The sequence below is a fragment of the Rousettus aegyptiacus genome, unplaced genomic scaffold (genome assembly GCF_014176215.1).
Source record: "Rousettus aegyptiacus isolate mRouAeg1 unplaced genomic scaffold, mRouAeg1.p scaffold_m13_p_6, whole genome shotgun sequence".
Classification (NCBI taxonomy): domain Eukaryota; kingdom Metazoa; phylum Chordata; class Mammalia; order Chiroptera; family Pteropodidae; genus Rousettus; species Rousettus aegyptiacus.
This window is the reverse complement of record NW_023416309.1, coordinates 40,968,185-40,987,697: the sequence shown is the minus strand read 5'-3', so window position 1 is coordinate 40,987,697 and position 19,513 is coordinate 40,968,185. Positions and strand designations below refer to the sequence as shown.

Genomic DNA, 19,513 nt, shown 5'->3' with positions numbered 1-19,513 from the left:
CAAGCAGAGTGTTCTGTTCTATTTACTTGGAGGCCTGATAGGAAGCTGATAAGTATGTAGAAAATAATCATATTTTGCACTTAGATGTTATCCAAGGACCCAGAGCATCCTTCAACTTAATTCCTTGAATACCCAACTTAACACCCCAAGGCACAGGCTCTGCTGCTCTGCTTCTGCTCCCTGCTCATGAAAGTCTCAATTTTCAGCCAAGATGCCTTGTTGGCCAGAATCCACTAGCCAAAGAGCCACCCTTCCATCACAAGAAAAGGGATCCCAAGGTACCATAGGCCACAGCCAAACTCAGGCAGTGTGGGTCAGTCCTACTATGTGAGGTAGAGAAGCTTGGTGGGATCCCAAATGTGAGCGATATCAACGAATTAATTTCAGGATCTTAATTAAGCAAACCCCTCCAAATCTTAAAAGGAACCAATTGATGAGCTGTTCTCTCTTCTATTTTTCTGCACCCAGGCGGCATTTCTAATTTCACAGAGTGCTGTACAATTGTCTTTGTCATTACACATTAGTCCATCTCTGAAGATAAGTCCTGTCTGTTAACAAGTTTGCAGCAGGAAGAAAAAAAAAGTTGCCTAAACCAGTCTTAGTCCTTAGCATGTACTTCAATACCTTTTACACACAACTCTATCCTTCATGGCCACTTGGGTGACATAAAAATAGTTGCCCAAGTCTGTGTAAGGATTTCTCCTTACACTCAAATGAGGCCTGACAAACAGCATGGCAGAGCCAGGCCCAATTTTCTCATGACACACAATATATATTTAAATATAGAGGTGTAATTAGAATGGGTGATTAAGTTATCAAGAGCAGGGGGAGGGGGGTTCACTCAGAAGCTCTCTTCAAAACTCCTCTCAACCAAGAAACAGTCTGCTTACTAAAGAGGACTATACTGTGGGTCACACCTCCTCCTGGCTATCAGACAGAGGCAGACTGCTCCCCACAGCCATTTCTAAGGAGCAGGTGGCTGGTCCCCAGCCCTTCCAGGCTGTTAGCCTCTTTACATGCTCCCAGGGAGCTAGCTGGTCTCAATCCTAGAGAGCCTAGCTTCTGCCCGTGTCCTGGGGAAAGACTCAGTATTAAAGGGAGAGATAACCAGCAAACATATCCACGCTACTCACTTAGGGTCTACCTGCCCCATTGGCGCACACCTCAAGCAGTTGCTTGAAAAGTCTTTCAGGATTCCATGAAGGGAGTCATCTAATACAACGCTTGCATGAATGTGGTTCCAGACAGACCCAATCAATTCCTCAGACAACTTTTGGTCCAGAAAGACCACGAAAATGGGTTCTTTGCCACAATCCCCATAACACCAGTTTTCCCCAGAGGCTGCAGAAAGAAACAGGTTGCAAACAGGAATGGGGAACAAAAAAAGACCATTCCTACTCCAAAAGCAGCCCATTGTAAACAGGTCTAATCCTTAACTGAGTTACTTGAGGGTTACTCTCAGCTTCTCTGAGAAACTGCTACCTAAATCCTGAAGCTTGTGGCCAGGAAGCTCCCCAGCATCTCACTGCCTTCTTTCCTCCCTGTCCAAATCCTAGGTCTTCAGCATTTACTGTGGTCCCCCACTTCGATCCTCAGCCAAACCTTGGATCTCCCTGAGCCTGCCTCCGCTCTAGCCAATGCCTTAAAGCAAAGCAGCTGCAGAAACAGAGTCAGCTCCGCATCAAAAGAACTGTGCAGAGTAAGCAGAAAGTTTATCAGGAAAAGTTGCTCCGTGAAACTTCAAACACAAAAAAACTGCACTGATAACGTCTGAGCTCACTGGGAAAGTATCATAAGGAGACCTCCCAGTCTCTTCACAAGCACAACGCTCACAACTTGCTCCCCTCCTAACCCACAGGAGAGCCAAGGTCCCCAGACTCGCCCCTACCCTGTGCAGTGCCCCCGGAGCTCCTCCAGCCGCGTTCCTCCAAAGCCCTCTCTTATGGTCCCCAGGCCCCGCCTCACCCCCCCATCCCACTTGAGCAGCCCCCCCTTGGCCTCCCCTCGCCCACTAATGACCCCCTACAGGCGCTCCCTCCTTTCACCACGTTTACAGTTCCCACTTTTCTCTGGTTCCCCTCTCTGCTCCTACACACACCCTCAATTCACTCTATTCTCCTAGTCCTAGTTAACTCCTCAACTTCTCCACCCTCGTTAACCCTTTGCCACCCACAGGCTCCGTTAACCCCTTTGTCCCCATTTCCAACTTGAGCCTTAACTCCTTCCCTCTCAGCAGGAAGCCCTCCTTTCAAGTGCTTTAACCATTCTCCTTCTCCACCTCTTCCCCGGCAAATTACTTCGCTCTCGGTGCTTTAACCCCGTCCTGAGCGCCCGGTCGGTCTCCCCACGGCCCAGGGCATACCAGTACTTGACGATAGCTGTAACCTGGAGTGGGTTCGGCTGGTCAGGGTACAGGCGGCGACACTCTCCGTAGATGGCGTGCAGTCCAGGAGGAAAGAGCGAAGCGAAGGCCGGCGGGGCAGTAGGGCCAGGGGCCGGGGGCGCGGCGGGGCCGGGGGCGCCGCTAGGCCGCAGCTCCGCCATCCGGGCGCGTAGGGCGCTGAGAGGACCCGGGAGGGCGGACGAGCGGGAGAGCACTGACGCGCCAGCGGGTGGACCCGGTGGGTGAGACTCCCCAAGGCGATGGGGGCTGCAGCGAGGTCTAGGCTCCGCGCCTGCGCACGGCGGACCGTCCGCCCAAGCCGTCGCCGCCGCAGAGACCGCCAGAGGGTGCCTCGGGGGCCTAGGGGCGCTCAAAGGGGCGGGGCAGCGACGCGCCCTATTCCGGATCCCATTGGTTAGTGTCTGTGCCAGTCACAGGCGGGGACGGCTTGCCTTAGCAATAGATCCCGCCTCTCTCTCCCTGTGTTGGGGGTTTCCCAAGGCTCTTGGCCTCCCCCTAGTGTTAGGAGGAACCTAAGTTTAAATAGAGCTGTGGAACCATCTTCATGAGGTGCTAGGGTCCCACGAAAGCACTACGAAGCGTGCTAACGAAGGGTTTCACTGATCTGCTGATATGCTGCTAACAAGGATTTAAACATAAATCTGACAATAGATTGATTCATTTATGCATGTGGCATTAGTCTTAATAGATTATAAATCTGAATGCTTCCTACGTCTTTGAATGTCCACTGACCGCATTGACTGACATTAACACTGCTAAACTCAGGTGTTGTAGGTCAAAATACCTGTTTGGGAGTTCTGACAGAAAATAACAAGAGTTAGGTAAACTAGGATCAATTAAAAAGACTTGGTAATTATTTAATAAAAGTTTTTAGTGATGATGACAATCTCTTCTTGGTTATGTTTCAGACAGATATATTGCAGATTGCCTTGGGAAATTCCATATCCGTTATCTACCATTACCTTGACTCTGTAATTGGGAGAATTTTTAATTATGGCCCTGGGTTGGGACTTATTTTTCTGTTTACAATAACTTTTGAAAAAACAACGTTTTCCACTAAATTATCTTAAAGAAATTCCAAGAGACAGCGATAGAAGGGAGTCCTGACTACCTATTTTAGTCCTATTGACTAAAAGAGTCCCTGCAACGTGAAGCGGGGGAAGAAATAATCTAAAGAAAAATGCACTTAGCTCATTTGAAAACAGTGACACCTTGAAAGCAGTGACTTTTCACCTCAATTTTCTCACTCACCAATGTCAGTTCTATACCAGTAGTTCCAAATGCTAGTCTTCAGATCAATGTTAGCCTGTTGCCAAACTTACACATATCCGGGGGGGGGGGGGGGGGACCAAAAAACGATGAAAATGCACTTTTTTTCTAAAAAGCAAATTTCATGCAAATTATTTTCCTTTATTCTTGAAATATGTCTGTCCGTGTGTGTGTTAAATTACTTTTATTAGAGTGTGATGGTGATAGATGTTTGCTAATGTCATATGGACCGCAATAAAAACACGGTAACCTTATATTGTCCAGAAGTGGTGAAAAGTGTCAGGACTGATCTGTAAAATCGAAACGTCCACAAATTACTGACCAATCCAAAGCGAACTACAGACAAGTACTTCAGCATGCACTGAGAACCCCTTCAAAGGGACTACAGATCCAAGTGTGCAATACAACCGTCAACCTGCATCGTCTTCTATACCTATGGAGACTACAAAGCCCAGGGTACTGCGTGTCGGAAACGCAACGCAGTCTCCTAAACTAGGCGGGGCTCCTAAAGGGCATGGCTTCCTAACTGCAGGTACAAGGCATGCTGGGGGTTGTAGTTCTTCGGAGAAGAGGTCGGACCGCTCCCTAGCTGTCCAGCACCGGCGGCTAGACTGCGCATGCGTGTCAGTGGCGCTAGCAGCGGACCCGGCAGGCAGATCCTTCCTCGGAAGGAGAGATTCTTCTGCCATGGAGTCCTACGATGTGATCGCCAACCAGCCTGTTGTGATCGACAACGTGAGTTGCATCTTTCCTATCTCTAAAGGGACTTATGTTCTCCTTCCCAAAGGGATTGCTTCCCAGGTTTCAGTCTGGGCCGCCGGCTCTTTGTCACTGGTCTGGCCTGTCAGGCGGGTTCAGCCGCCGCTGCCTCCTTCCTTCCCCCCTCCCGTAGTTCGCAGGCAGGGAAGCCGACCAGCAACCACGGGATGGAGAACTTGGGATAGATAAGGAGAAGAGCTGTAGTCCGAACCAGGTCCTCGGGCCCTTGGCTCGAGGGGCCTTAACCGCTCTGTGAGCGCCCCGCACCCGCCCTTCCGTAGTTTCCGATAACGCTATTGGCCGTTCTGGCTGTCAGTTATGATTGATGACCCCGCCTCTGAGCGGTGCTTGCTGAGGGCTACCCTCTGCAGTGATTGGCTCGCGCCTTTGACGTTTTTCCGGGCCGCCATAGTGTTTCCCCTCTCTCAGGGGCGGGGCGGTGCACGAAGGCTGTAGGGATTGGCTTCCAGATCTCTCGGTGGCGGGGCCTGAGGAGCTAGGGCCCGCCCGCGGATGGAGAAGGGCTAAGTTTGCTTCGGTCCCGAGCAGGCCTGGGGCGGCCTGACGACGTATCTGGGTGGGGCCCGAGAATCTGGTATCAGAAATGGCCATAGGATTTCAACTATTTCTGTGATTATAAGTTATGGCGTTAATTAAGGTCGAGAAGAAAGGAGAGTGACAAAGCAAACAGGGAGGTATCTTCCTCTTCCGAATGCCTCGATGCTGGGGCGAAAAATTACTGACATAATATTTGCCAGGCGCTCTAGCGCTTACGGAGGGGTTTCACATATATTCGAGTTGGATCCTCACAAAAATTTAGTGGGTCGTTACTATAGGAAGTTAGATCCTCGTTTTACAAATGAGAAAAACACGCGAAGAGGTAAAGTTGAGTCCAAGGTCGCACAGTAAAGGTGCCCTAACTGCAGTGTTTTATCTGTCCTTCCCCTTGCTTGTACCCCACGCAAATTTATCAATAATAACAAATGAAAATAATTTAAATACTGCTCTTGTTTTGGGCGGAGGGAGACAATTGTAAAACAACTGCATTTGTTTCTTCCACTCAAAGGTGTGGTCACACCAAGCTTGGTTGATAACCTTTTCTGTGCCCTTTCTGAGTCTCTCTATTGAGGCAAAACTGCCAGTTTCCTCTCCTCAGCTGTCAGATTCACTCTGTTTATTTAGCCTTTGGGACCTTAGCCATGTTGCAAGGTCCTTTCATTTGCATCATCTCTTTTAAGTTTCAACTGTGGTAGGTAGATGGGAATGAATATCCCCAGTTTATGCAGGACAGTGAGGCTTGGAGAGGTTAAATAACAGTATTCTAACCACCAGGTTTGTGAGTTGAGGAGCCAAGACTCAAACTGAGATCGTGTTCCAAGTTTCTTACTTTTTTTGCAAGGAAAGGTGCTTTTTTGTTGTTAGCTTTTCTTCTCTCCATTTTTAGTTTTACAATTTAAAGAATTGACTTGTTTTTTTCTCTGCGAAAGCATTTTCTTTATTATGCCAATAATTCTGCCAAAAAGTGAAATAGAAGAAACAAGTAATTTTCCCATTAGGGTTTACTGAGCATCTGCCACATTTTTAGATTTGAGGCCTCGAGTAGTTCTTGCTGTTTAACATTTAGAGAGTTTTGTTTTATTTCAAAGGGAAATATGAATAGGAAAAAATTATTTGAAATATTCGGGCAAACTTTCTATTATGAGGATAATGCATTTCTATCAGATTTAACAACTCCATAACTTAACATGTTACTGCAGTTTTATTGCTGGGCTAAGAAGAGTGTATTTAAAAGAAAGGAGAAGAAAGAAAGCAGAGAAACAAGGGAAGAGCCTCATTGTCGGTTCACAACATTTCTCAGCATTAAAACAATTGTCGACCACTCCTTTCATCCAATTCTGGCACCAAACCAATTCATCAGAATTTAATGAGGAAAATGATGATGTGTGTGTCCTTGCCTGTGCTTTAATGACAACAATAAAGTGAGAGTTAGTTTTAAAAACTAAAGAGTTTATTCTTCCCAAAGGTGTATAATACAACACAACCGTAATACAAAAGGAGGTCAGCTCCCCATCAACATTTTGAGGACAACAACACTTTGATTAGATTGCTATGTTTATGTCTAAGCTCAAGTTTCGCTAAGATCACAAAGGTTAAGTTCTGTCCTAAATGGACCAACATTGGTCAGTCTTACAACTGTCCTTGTGACTATGTGGGCCTAAGTTCAGGAATAGTATCAGATCCTTACAAGTTCATCAGTAAGATAAGAGTTTTACTGTTTTTGATGGTTGTTATACTGCTTTAGCACCTTTTTTAAAAAATGTGATACATTAAACATACAGAAAATTTCAGAAAAATATATAATAAGCACCCACATAGAACAGTGTCTACTAAATTTTTTTGTTTGTTTGTTTAACGCCTGCAGCACCTGGTATTCCTAGGTGGTCTCCTATCCAAATACTAACCAGCTTCCATGATCAGATGAGATAGGGCACGTTCAGCGTGGCATGGCCATAGACTACCTCTCAAATTTAATACATGTTGACATTTGCTATATTTGCTTCAAATTTTTTTTTAGGAAATAAAACATAACAGATATAATTGAAAGCTCTCTGCACCCCTTTACAGTCCCATCCTTTCTATCCCAGAAGCAACCCCAGAAGCAACCATAGTCATAAAATTGATGTGATCATTTCCATCCATGATTTTATATTGTGTATGTGTAGTATTTGTGTTTTGAATTTTTGCTTAAGAGCCAGCATCTTATGTGCCAGGTCTTCTTTTTATTATAGAAAATCTCAAACAAAACAAAAGGAGAGGGAATAGTATAACAAACATCCACATATTCATCACCTAACTGTAACAATATCAACTCTTGACCAATCTTTTTACTACATTCCTACCCACTTACCTCTCTCATGCTCTTTTAAAAGCATAATCAATATACTATTATCAAACCTAATAAATTAATAATAATTTCTTAAGATCATCAAATATCCAGTCAATGTTCAAATTTCGCTAATTGTCTCAAAAAAATTTTTTTACAATTTGTCATCAGCTCTTAAGAAATGCTGATTCATTTACGTTTAAGGGACTTAAACTATAATTAATTGAGGAAATGAAGTCAGTGTATTTATTTAACATGGCTACTTACAATGTGACATTCGGTTGTACAACTTCAGCAAGAATTCATCCCTCGCTTGCCAGAAAGGGTGAAGAGGTGACTTGCAGAGATATCTCACTGATTAATTATGTGTATTTTGAGAGTTAAGGATGTGCTTCATACCAAACTATGTGCTCTGAGGGTAAGAAAAAATAGATACCATGCCAAAGAAATATCATGAATTAATTGCTGGGATTGCCTAGAGTAGGGGTCTTAAACTCAGTGCCTACAGAGGCAAAGCAGGAACGTTAAAAAGGAGGCAGAGGGTAGCTTTAAAGATAGTAAGAGGAAATGGAGGGTGCATTGAGCACGCCTGACCAAAGGGCCAACTGCTTCTCATTTCCAGCTAGTTGTCCCCATGCAGGAATGCAGGCCCAGTATTGCCAGATCTGATTTTTCAAGAGAAATCAGAAATGTTAAATTTTATATGCAGCCTCCAATTTTTAACTGTTGGAAGTTAATGTAAAAGTAGTTTGCGGTCTCTAGAGACAGAAAGTAGATTGGTGGTTGTCCAGGGCCAGGGATGGGCGGTAGAATGGAGACTGACTGCTAATGGGTACAGAGTTTCTTTTTGGGATGATGAAAAAGTTCTAAAACTAGATTGTGGTGATGATTGTACTAGTCTGTGAATATACTAAGAACCACTGAATTATATATCTTATATTACGTGGTATGAGAATTTTATTTCAATAAAGTTCTTTTTAACAAAAGTACTTTGTGGGCCAAACAAAATATGTCTTTGGGCCAACATGGGCCACCAGTGGCCTAGAATATGAGGCTCCGTCTCTCAGCATCCTTTTCCCACTTGTAAAATGAGAGACAATTAGCTTCCTTCCCAGCAGGTACTGGGAGAGTCTTGCTGATGGATTTGCTATTTGTTTGCCTTCATCAGAAAGAGAATGAATGGTTAGTGGTGGCTAGCAGCAGATCTGAGTCCTCAGAAATCAAGTATTTAATGAGACTACGTTTTGAAGAAGCCTCTCTAAGGCATTTGTTTACTAATTTTGCTAGAGTGAGTAACAAGGAGAGTGGTGGCCCATTTGCCAGGTACATACATAGTTCCTTGTTATAAATACTGTTAAAGAAATTGACATGACGCTTTTATATGATCTTATGGTATGGCTTGAGCAGGATAGAGAGATGGGCCTCCTGGTGCCTGACTCTGGCAAAAGAGGGAGGAAACCGCCTCCGCTGTCCCCACCCATACTTTACCCAACTGCTGGCCTGGGAGGCTCACTCGTGGGACTGCAGGGACAAGCTGGGTCTGGTTCCTATGTCTTGTGCATCATTCCCAACACTTTGGCCTTTTCTGCACCACCTCTGCCTGGGGCTTCTGGCATTCCAGCTGGCTGCTTCTTCAGGTTCCATACACTAGACTTCATCTGTGAATCATTTCAGCTTGATTTTCATTTTAGTCAGCTAGCCTATTTGAGTACCCTGCAAATGCCAGATATTGCTGATTATATATAAAGTCTCTGAGCTCAAGGAACTTGGGCCAGAGACAAAAATGGAAACCATAAGGTCAAATACAAAGCAGAATAAACTGCCTGCTGCATAATAGTACAGTTAATGGTGATTTTATGAGATAATCAAAGACAATAATTAATTCCACTTAGAGACTATTCTTCAGGAGAAAGGTAGTGATATTTGAACTGGGCCTGTTATGCACTTGATGGGAGGACAGAGGGGAACAAATGAACCTAACATCTTAATCTGCCTTGTTACGCAGGTTCTAATCCTTTTGCTAGTAAACTCAAAATCCTGGAAAATAATCTCTTAAAAAATATCTAGAGTCTGAAATACAGGTCTCATCTTTACATTTCTTGTTTTCAACCTCTGCCAAGAGATTGAATGAGTCTGTTGGCACTACCACACCCAGATGAAGGCACCGAGCAATTATAGGAAGCTTGAGTAACAAGTTCCCAGAGTCCTCTTGTACAGTGCGGTCCTCGCTTCCATGCCGCTGTCCAGAGCCTTAGGTTGCAGTAGGATAGTTCTCCCTCCTTCCCAGTCATTTAGCTCAGTTTACAGCTGCACCTTTTCCAGGCTCCTTGCAATTCTGCCCAGGCCGATGAGTTTGCACTTATCTCTTGTTTTCTCTCTTTTCTGTTGGCAGAGATTCCTGCTGTCTTAGAGAACTGGCTTGCCTTGCCAAACTTACTGCTTTCCCTATCCTTCAGTCACTTCTTACTTACTTCCTCTGTGTTTCCAGAATCAGGCACCAGGATGGCCTGTCTCAACCCCTTATCCCATAGAAGAGCAGGAATAAGAGACAGGGAGGGAACCAGGGGTGTTGCTGGGAAGCCTTTACGGCAAAGGTAACCTTGGCTATTTAGTGTCTCCCGATGTGTTTACTGCTTCCTTTGTGATTTCTGGAAATATCACACACTGCTACAGAAGTGGTTGACAGGCAGCAGGAAAGGGCTTGTCCCAATTAGCTGCAACCATGTAGGGGTGGAAGGATAAGGGTATCACGTGTGGTGACAGAAGAGTTAAGAAGGAAGAGAAAGAGAACATGGTGTGTCTGCAGGCAGCACCAAGCCTTGACAGCTGTGCTGCACGGAGTTGGTATCTGTGTCTTGAGGCAGTGTTTACTTTGGTTGGGCTCTGGATGGTATCAGAGATGCTGGTGGGAGAAGTCAGGTTCTTTTCTGGGCATCCACCCAATACCAAGGGTTGGAGTGGGAGGATTATAGTGTTGGGTCTCTTAGACAATGCTTTAGGGCTTTCTTGCTCTTTATCATTAGGAGACTAACAAGTAAAACAAAACATAATAAACACACACACACACACACACACACACACACACACACACACACAATAACCACAAACCCCACAAAGCAAAGTGGTCTGCCCCTGTAGTAAGAACCAGCCAATGTGTATTCCATCGAAGTCAGCTTCAAGTGTGGCAGTGCTTGGTGGTATCTGGAGGGCACAGAGAGTTCAGGCCTGAGCTGGAAAAGCAGGTTAAAAGCATCCCATGGTATATAACAGAATGAATCATGCGCTCTTCCCACGTTGGTTGTGTTCCTGAACTTGGCTGCTTTGGTGCTTCTAGCTACTCTTCTCAGGTTTTCTTTTTCTTATCTTCATTAATATTATTTTTAATGTGAAAAGTAAAACATGTTCAATGTAGAAAAGTCAAAGAATACAGAAAAATCAAATAATACTTTGAGCGTGCAGTGAAAGTTCTCACCATCCTCAGCCTCACTTCCCTCCCTTCGACATGTATTCACTATACAAATGCTTATATAAATGGATATATTATACACAAATATAAGGTCTCTCTCTTAAATAAAAATAGAACCAAACTATACATATTGTATGATATATATCTCCTCTTGTTTTTGTGCTACTTCTGACTTTGCTTTCTCTCTCCTCAGGGATCTGGTGTGATTAAAGCTGGTTTTGCTGGTGATCAGATCCCCAAATACTGCTTTCCAAACTAGTAAGTCATTCTGTAGCTTAGAAGCTTGGGAGGTTTGTTAGCTTTGTTATAGAGCCAGCCCTCCATCTTTTAGGGAGAAGGGATCTGTCATTTGGGTCAACCTTGGTATCAAAACAACAAGCAATAGACAGGAGCTGGCTTTTGGAGTAAGCAAAGGAGACAGTTGCTTACATGGTACAATTTGGGAGGCACAGGCAAGAGACCTCTTTTTAAAATTTGATTTGATCTAATGCCAAAAATATTATCATTGGTAACTCATTGCTTTGGATGACTGCCTCTTCATGGAGTTCTTTTTTTTTAATTCTCCTATCACCCAGGATGGGGTTTAACAGTAAACCATATTAACTGTCTTTGTAAGAAATGAATTTCTCGGCACTTTCCTCCTAAGGCAGAGAACCTGCAGGCAGGAGAAGGACACAGGTGCTTGGGGAAGGAGCTTAAAGGCCATCTGCCACAGTTACAAGCCTTAGTAGAAGGCTTGGACAGAGGCTAAGGAAATTGAAATTTTTTAACCATTCATGTAGAAATTGTTTCCTTGTCTCTCTTGGTTTCCACATATGTTGGGGAAAGAGAAGGACCAGAGATATTGAATCCTCTAAAATTTGTTTTAATAACAAAAAAATATAAATATAATAAAAACATGAAATAAAGTACAAATAACTTAATACATGTTCATTGTAGAAACTGGGAAATGCAGAAAAGTAAAAAGAAGAAAATCAACTGTAACGTCACTCCTCAAAGATAATCACAGTAGAATTGAGTGTATTTCTTCCTAAGTATGTGCCTCTGTACATCCTTCTGTCATGTTTTCTGTTGTCAAATGAAAAGCGTTGGTCCTCCCCACTCTCTTTTGTAGCGTGGGCAGACCCAAGCATGTTCGTGTCATGGCAGGAGCCCTCGAAGGCGACATCTTCATTGGCCCCAAAGCTGAGGTAATTCCCAGTCCTATTGAAGAAGTCTCAAGCCAGCAGAAGACCTTCGTTATTCCCCACATTGGCAGTGTTCCAGAGTGAGACATAGCCATGAGTAAAAGGAGCAGTTTCCTCTTAAAATCTCCCCTTTGGTTCTCTCATCCTAAGCCTCGTTGGTTCATTTCTCCCCAGAGCAGCCTCTGGTTTTGGAGAGAAAATATCAAACCCCACTTTGGGAAACAGAGACTTGTCTAGAAAATGGCTTTTGCCTTCTTTCTGTATTCTGTCACTACCTTGCCAATGATCAAATTGACTGGCTTGGTTACTTTTTTGGCAAAAGCGACCGGGGAGAGATCCTGGCTGGGGTACCATGGGGATGAGTTGATTAGCACAGTTTGGCACAGCTCTCAGGCAACCTCTAGAAGCAGAACAATAATCATGGTTGCCAACATTGGCTCCAAGTGCTGAAGTCCAGAGGTGGGAGCCAGGAGATATGTCCTGGGACCAGGCAATAGAGAGGGTGCCTCCTGTCACTTACCCTAGGGTCACCCGAGGGCCCATGGAAAAGCAGAAGCCTTCTGCTTCACTGGCTGATTGGTCAGTGAGAGCAATTTGCAGCATACTGTTGGAGACTGCAAGAATGGGTGCCCACCCTTAGCCCTGGGTGAGGACAGAGGGGTGGAAACTCCAGTCCTGGATGAGCAAGACCCACCGGGCAGCCCAGCTGAGAGGCTGACTGCTGCTGTAAGTCTCGTTCTCTACACCCAGGAGCACCGAGGACTGCTCTCCATCCGGTACCCCATGGAGCACGGCATTGTCAAGGACTGGAATGACATGGAGCGCATCTGGCAATATGTCTATTCTAAGGACCAGCTACAGACTTTCTCAGAAGAGGTGAGAGTCCTGTGTGTAGAGCAGCCCTTCAGGGTGTGCAGTGGGCATAACCCCTACCCCAGAGATGAGGAAGAGGAGGAGGAGGATAACTGCCAAGAGGGTTTGAGTCTTACTGTGTGCCAGGCACCAGGCCATGTGTTTTTTACGCATGTTTGCATTTAATCTTTACACCATTACACTATTACTTAACACATGTAGGTAATATTATCTCCAGTTTATAAATAAGGGAACAGAAGTTCAGAGAAGCCAAGTAGTATTTCCAGGATCACCCAGTTAATAAAGTGATACAGCTGAGATTCAAACCCATATCTTTCAGACTTCAGAGCCTATAATTTCTAAGGAAGTAACTCTCAACTCGGAAACACTAAGGAACATGCATACTAGGTGTATCAGAATTTCCAGGGGAAGGCTATGTTCTGTTTTTTAAAAATGCATTCAATATTGAAATTTTCTATTTTGAAAAAAATAAACTATTTTTTTTATCATAATTCCAAATTTAGAGTATAGCAAAATCTTCTTGACAATTGGAGATGTATACAGGGACCTATATAAGAATCTTGGAGGAAAAAGAAGAGCGTAAAGGAGTGGAGGGAAAAACGGAGAGACTCTTGAGGGGGTAGGATTTTGGAAAATTGAGAAATTGACCTAGGCATGGGTAGGTGACAGGCCCAGCTTGCCGTTTTTTGGAGGGATGCTGACAAGGGTTTCCTGGGCTTTCTATCCAGCCCCACACGGGCTTCTACCCAGTACGAATGAGGGGTAGAAATCTATTCTCGCCTTGATTGACCTCTGGGCATTTTTCACCAGCATCCTGTGCTCCTGACAGAGGCACCTTTAAACCCAAGGAAAAACCGGGAACGAGCTGCTGAAGTTTTCTTTGAGACCTTCAATGTGCCAGCCCTTTTCATCTCCATGCAAGCCGTGCTCAGCCTGTGAGTAGCCGCCTGGCTGGCCAGCCTGGTCCCTTGAGGGGAAAGCTGTCCTTTGGCTTTGGTGTCAAGGTTGCCTCTCCTTTGGTTCAGAGCAACTTGAGCACCCCACCAGGGAAGGAGTAAAGATGCTTGGAAAGGGAATATGGAGACGGTCTCCCAGCCTCGTACTGTCTGGGGGTTTGGTGCCCAAGGCTCTGTGCTCTGCCTGCTGGGAAGGCCACATGCTGCTACAGCTCTTCCTGAAGGCCCTTGTCATGTGTTCTGATTATTTATTCAGTGCCTACTTGTGCCAGGTGCTATGTGAGGTTGGTGGTAGGATCATGATGAAAACACCACTGTGGTCCCTGTTCTCATGCCCCTGTCATTCCTGTCATGCTCCCAGCCTGCCTCATACCAAGGTTGCGTCTATGGCCAAGTTTGCACACGGGTGACCTGCAGAGGGGACGCGTTTGATCCCATTAAAAAGTTGCAAGCCAGCATTTAAAAATCGGAAGATTTCCTATCACAATCCAGATTCCTGGCTTCTCTGAAAAAAAAAAAAAAAAAAAGGAAAGATCTAGTAATGTTGGGCCTGCATTCCCATAGGGCAGATATGAACTGAAGCTGAAATAGCAGCTGCCATCTTAGATCGAGTTTGCCAGCTTGACTTCGCCACAGTCCACTCCATTCCTTGTTCTCCCAACATGAAGGCAGAGTGTCAGTTGCTATTTATCCTGTTACAGAATTATATGTCTATACCCTTGTCTCTACGAATAAAGAAAAAACAGGACAGACCTAGAGGGCCATGTGGAGGGATGGAGGGAGCTGTTTTTTTGTGGAAGTGAAGATCTTATTTTCCTTTACTCATTTACTTTTCTTGCTTAGCCCCTGTAGGAATTTGAGTTTTAACCTCTTATTTGGAGAGTAAAAACTGCCTCTCAGGCTAGGTCCCTGAAATGGTTAAAAGCCAGGCCATCTCCTGAGATTGGAAGGCCTGCTCTTCTAGAAGTAGGTAGTGAGCTGGAGAGGCTCAGCACCTTTCATCCAGGTATTTCAAGGTTTGCTTCAGTGCTCAGGCTTCCTGGTACTCAGTGCAGTCTAAGGCCCCTGGAGAAAGGCAGGCCCCAGCTTTAGTTTAGCTGACATTGAACTCTTAAAAGAAATAGGTTTCTTCCCAGAGTGAGGAGTCAGGGGTTAGTGATGGTTTGTCTACTTTGTTTCAGTTATGCCACAGGCAGGACCACAGGTGTGGTGCTGGACTCTGGAGATGGTGTCACCCATGCCGTGCCCATTTATGAGGGCTTTGCCATGCCCCACTCAATCATGCGTATCGACATCGCTGGCCGAGACGTCTCTCGTTTCCTTCGTCTCTACCTGCGTAAGGAGGGCTATGATTTCCACTCCTCCTCCGAGTTTGAGATTGTCAAGGCCATAAAAGAAGTGAGTGCTGCCCCATGGACCCAGGGATGGGATAGGGAATGAGAACAGAGCAGCCAGGACCTCCATGACTTGGAATGAAGAGAGGCAAAGCTCCCATCCTGGGGGTCTTCTCCAGGTTCTGTTCTCCCCAGCCAGGCCTCTTGGTGGCTATGTGATCTCCAGCTGGGACCCCTTACACTGACAGACTCACCTTCCCAAAGTGCTACCATCTTTTAGGGAAAGGGAGCTGCTTCTATTTATTAAACTAGGTAATAGGTATACCAGTAATCACTTTTTTTATATTTTATGTACAAATTACATATGTTCTTTTACATCCTTGAGAAATTCAGAATACATTTTTTTTTTTTTAGTAAACTAAATCCTCCTGCCACCTGTGGCTCTAGGGAAACCTCTGAGCTGGGTAAGCGGGAACCAGAACCATGTGAATGGTAGAAAATTGCCTGAGTCCGGACTAAAATTAGGCTGTGGTCTCAGAGCTAGATTCAGAGAGCCAAGTTTCCATAAAGGTGGAGTAGGTGGGAACTCGTGTCCTCAGTGCCACTCGGCGAAGGCCAACAGAAATCTCCCTGCTCCTGCTTCAGGGCAGCAGCTCTGTAGGGCAGTCACTGCGATGGGCAGATGTCTGAAGCAGCACATCACTCCCCTGGCACTTTGACCAGGTAGGCACCAGGTTTCCTGCCTGCCTGACTCATGCTTGGTTCTGCAGAGAGCCTGCTACCTATCCATAAATCCCCAGAAGGATGAGACACTAGAGACGGAGAAGGCCCAGTACTACCTGCCTGACGGCAGCACCATTGAGGTAGGTGACCAAGCCTCTCCCCTCAATCCCCTCAGGTCCCAAAAGCTCTGGACCCAAACAGAACTCCCTATGGGGAGGCTGGAGTCAGATGTATCCTCCCTTTTGCACCCGCTGCCTAGAGCAGTACCATCTTCTACCAAGCAAGGCGCTAGGGACTTTGCTTCTCCCATGTGGAAGGAAGGAGTCACCAGAGGCATTCTCCTAGGTCAGGGTGGGATTATGAACAAGGGTAGTTAGTGCTGCCCTTAACCACTTGGGCACAGCGTAGGGTGAGTTGCTTCTCCTTGGACCTCCACTGATATGAAGAAATTTCCATGAATGAATGAATCCATGTATTCATGCCAAAGGTCTCTTGGCTGGGATTAAAAGGCCAAAGCTAGGATTAAACCTAGGTGTTTCCTCTCTCATTTCCCAGGAGCCCTATTTTTTCCTTTTTGTTCCCTATTTGTTCCCAGAAGCCCAATCTTTGTGCCTGGAAGCCCTTGATATACAAGGTCTTCCGTGAGCCTGGCCTTCATAGCCACTTGGTTAGGAAGAAGCGGGCAGAGGGGCCCCTGTCCCAGCCTCTGAAGTTTGCCCATCACCCTGCAGATTGGTCCTTCCCGATTCCGGGCACCTGAGCTGCTGTTCAGGCCAGACCTGATTGGCGAGGAGAGTGAGGGCATCCATGAGGTGCTGGTGTTTGCCATCCAGAAGTCTGACATGGACCTGCGGCGCACACTTTTCTCTAACATTGTCCTCTCGGGAGGCTCCACCCTGTTCAAAGGTTGGTCTTTGCTCTTCGGGCCCTTCCCCAGGAAGCTTCTGCTGGGCCTAGATGCTCAGAGGATTGACTTAAAATTCTCCTTTTGTGCTCATTCAGGATTTGGTGACAGGCTACTGAGCGAAGTGAAGAAACTGGCTCCGAAAGATGTGAAAATCAGGGTAGGAGCATGGCGGGTCTGGGGCAGGGTGGAATTGGGCTTCCAAGGGTCCATAGTGCCACATGGTATGGCCACCCCTCCAGCTTTACCCAAGGTTTTCAAGTAGCCAGGACTATACGGGCACTGCCAGATGGCTCCTGCTTCCACGCCGACCCTGAGGTCTGCCAGAGAAGAGGACCCAATCTCATTCTCCATCTTCACAGAAGGGGGGCAGTCCTACTACCCAGATGTGGCAGGGTGCTAGGCTGAGGGCCCAACGTGAGGACTTTCAGGGAAACTAACATCAACAGGAGATTGACTTTTGCTGCTCCTCTGTGACATAGTCCCAGCATCTTAGTGGCTGCTGAGGGGAGCTAGCCTGTCTAAAGAAGGAGGGTTCCTAAATGAAGGAATGCGCTTCCTGTCTTGGAGACTGCTCCCGACCAGCGTCCAACAGAGCTGAATCTTGCCCCCAGATACCCCTAGCTTCTCTGGGAATTGTAGTTAGGGCTGCTGGAAACCTGCTTCTCAAGATGAGTGTTACGTTAGCCACAATACCCCCCAGAGAGCCCACAGGGTTCTGCAGGGACATAACTTAAAGCCAGTTGTGTGAGATTCATCTACTGCTATAGATGAATTTGCCATAAAGAGGAAATTGGAAGGAAAAGGGTAAAGGGAGGATGACTGTCTCAGATTCCTCTTTCCACCTATCCTTACAGATATCCGCACCTCAGGAGAGACTGTATTCCACATGGATTGGGTGAGTAGTTCTGTGAATAAGAGCAGAACAGGAAGTGAAGGCATTCATTACTCCTCATCACCCCATCCTGTTAAAGAAAAGCCTGATATGGTTTGGTCCTATGGGGCCTGGCCAGCTTTAAAATACACACACTCTCTTACTCTCTTTCTTACAATGTTCCTTTGGATTCCTTCCATTCTAGGGGCTCTATCCTCGCCTCCCTGGACACCTTTAAGAAGATGTGGGTCTCCAAGAAGGAATATGAGGAAGACGGTGCCCGATCCATCCACAGGAAAACCTTCTAATGTTGAGACATCATCTTCACCTCTCTCTGAAGTTAACTCCACTTTAAAACTCGCTTTCTTGAGTCGGAGTGTTTGCGAGGAACTGCCTGTGTGTGTGAATGTGTGTGTGGGTACAAGTATGTGCGCCTATGCGAGTGCAGTGTGGCCCAGGGATCCCAGGGCCCAGCAAGGACAATGAACTACCCACGATGGTGATGGCCTGAGGCCTGGGGTTGACCACTAACTGGCCCCTGACAGGGAAGAGTGCTGGCAGAGGGTGCCACTCCTTTGTCAGTTGGGCCTTTGTCTGGCTTTTTGGGACTATGTTTACTACCATGGGGAGACAGAGAGGGAGGTAAACCCAACCCCCAGGAGACATTGCTGCTGCCCATTCTAGGTTGGGCCGGCTCAACCCCACCCTGCCCCCAGGGTGCCCTGAGGCCCAAGGCAGGTGCTGCTTCCCTTGCTCATCATTCTATTCTCCATGCCTCTTGATCCTGGACTGAGGACTGGGACTGGGGTTGAGTTCTGTCTGGTTTTGATTGAAGTTTGGGTTTGGGAGGCTGGGAAGGCTGTTACTGAGAGTCTGGGGTCAGGAGAGTGCAGGATGCCTTCAACTTCACCTGGGGACCAGGACCACACTGGGCATTTGAGGAGGGTAGAAGTAGTGCTACTTGTGGTTAGCGGCAGAGTTAATGTTCCCACCCCTAGCCCCCATCCAGGGGGTCTCAGGAGAGTAAGGAGCCTGTTGGCCTCCGGCCGTTGCTTTTCATCCTTCCTTGGGCAATGCCATCTTCAAACACTTTTATTTATTGAAGTGATCATTCAGTATGGGGCTAGAGAGAGGGAGCCCATCGCCTCCTGCCCACCAGTCACCCTGTTCACACTAATGTTTACAGCACCTAAGCTTAGCGTAGCCTCCAGGGCCCCACCACTTCGCTGAGGGTGAACTGACAGTATCCATAGGCTGACACCATTTGGGATCTGAGGCTACACTCAAAGCCGCTCCCACCAGCCTCTTTCTTTCTCCCTCTTCCACTTAACTCACTGCCCTGGAGTCAGCAGGCTGGTTGCTGGTTGGATTTCCTGAAATAGGAGGTAGAATCACCCTTTGACAGAGGCCCTAGTAAAGGAGGGGTATTGGGGATCCAGCTGGAGAAAGAGTTGCAGTTAACCAAGTTGCCTTTTCCCACTCTAGCTGACCCAGAGGAGTAGCTTGTAGAAATGAGAAGGCCCCTCTGGCCTGATTTTATGCCGTTCTTGACTTTTGGACTTGTTTGTTTAGGGAGGGAGGAGATCAGACCCGAGTCCCAGGAGCTGATGGGCTCAGGATCATCTCCTCTGGTCCAGTGGGGCCAGGCTCCTACCCTGGACTGGGCTGGTTTAGCAGTGGTCCAAAGGCCTTTAGCCCAGATAGTACAAAGCTGGGGCTAGCAAATTTTCACCGGCACCCTCACCTGACACCAAGACCTGCCCCAATCCCAGATTCCAGGCAGTATTCTTCCCCATGCCGTCCAAGGACCAAAGGTCCTGCCAGGTGTGGGCCACAGCAACAGGTGTGTGTGAGAGCGATGTGGCGACCCCGCGGACTGC

At 46.5% G+C, this 19,513-nt stretch overlaps 2 protein-coding genes across 7 annotated transcripts in view; one reads left to right on the top strand and one right to left on the bottom strand.

Annotated features, from left to right (window-relative positions):
* SUFU (SUFU negative regulator of hedgehog signaling) overlaps positions 1 to 2,723 on the bottom strand; it is a 92,907-nt gene extending 90,184 nt beyond the window's left edge. For 3 of the 6 annotated variants that reach the window (XM_036223238.1, XM_016154528.2, XM_016154529.2), the window contains exon 1: positions 2,363 to 2,722. In XM_036223238.1, the coding sequence (XP_036079131.1) occupies positions 2,363 to 2,544 (182 nt within the window). In that variant the 5' untranslated portion in view covers positions 2,545 to 2,722. Of the gene's footprint in view, positions 1 to 2,362 lie in introns of all 6 variants that reach the window. The other 3 variants (XM_016154526.2, XM_016154527.2, XM_036223236.1) reach the window with 2 other exon arrangements.
* Positions 2,724 to 4,261: 1,538 nt separating this feature from the next.
* ACTR1A (actin related protein 1A) lies at positions 4,262 to 18,009 on the top strand. The gene is made up of 11 exons (XM_016154530.2): positions 4,262 to 4,408; positions 10,976 to 11,040; positions 11,897 to 11,972; positions 12,720 to 12,845; positions 13,653 to 13,777; positions 14,980 to 15,196; positions 15,903 to 15,995; positions 16,587 to 16,761; positions 16,858 to 16,919; positions 17,617 to 17,657; positions 17,839 to 18,009. Exons 1-11 carry the CDS (start codon positions 4,361 to 4,363, stop codon positions 17,939 to 17,941), a joined length of 1,131 nt encoding a protein of 376 aa, XP_016010016.1. The 5' UTR covers positions 4,262 to 4,360; the 3' UTR covers positions 17,942 to 18,009.
* The last annotated feature ends 1,504 nt before the right edge of the window (positions 18,010 to 19,513 follow it).

Coding starts and splice junctions, on each gene's coding strand:
- ACTR1A (XM_016154530.2), top strand. CDS start 4,361: ATGGAGTCCTACGATGTGATCGCCAACCAGCCTGTTGTGATCGACAAC. Junction 11,041..11,896: donor AAATACTGCTTTCCAAACTA/GTAAGTCATTCT, acceptor TCTCTTTTGTAG/CGTGGGCAGACCCAAGCATG. Junction 15,197..15,902: donor TTGTCAAGGCCATAAAAGAA/GTGAGTGCTGCC, acceptor TTGGTTCTGCAG/AGAGCCTGCTACCTATCCAT.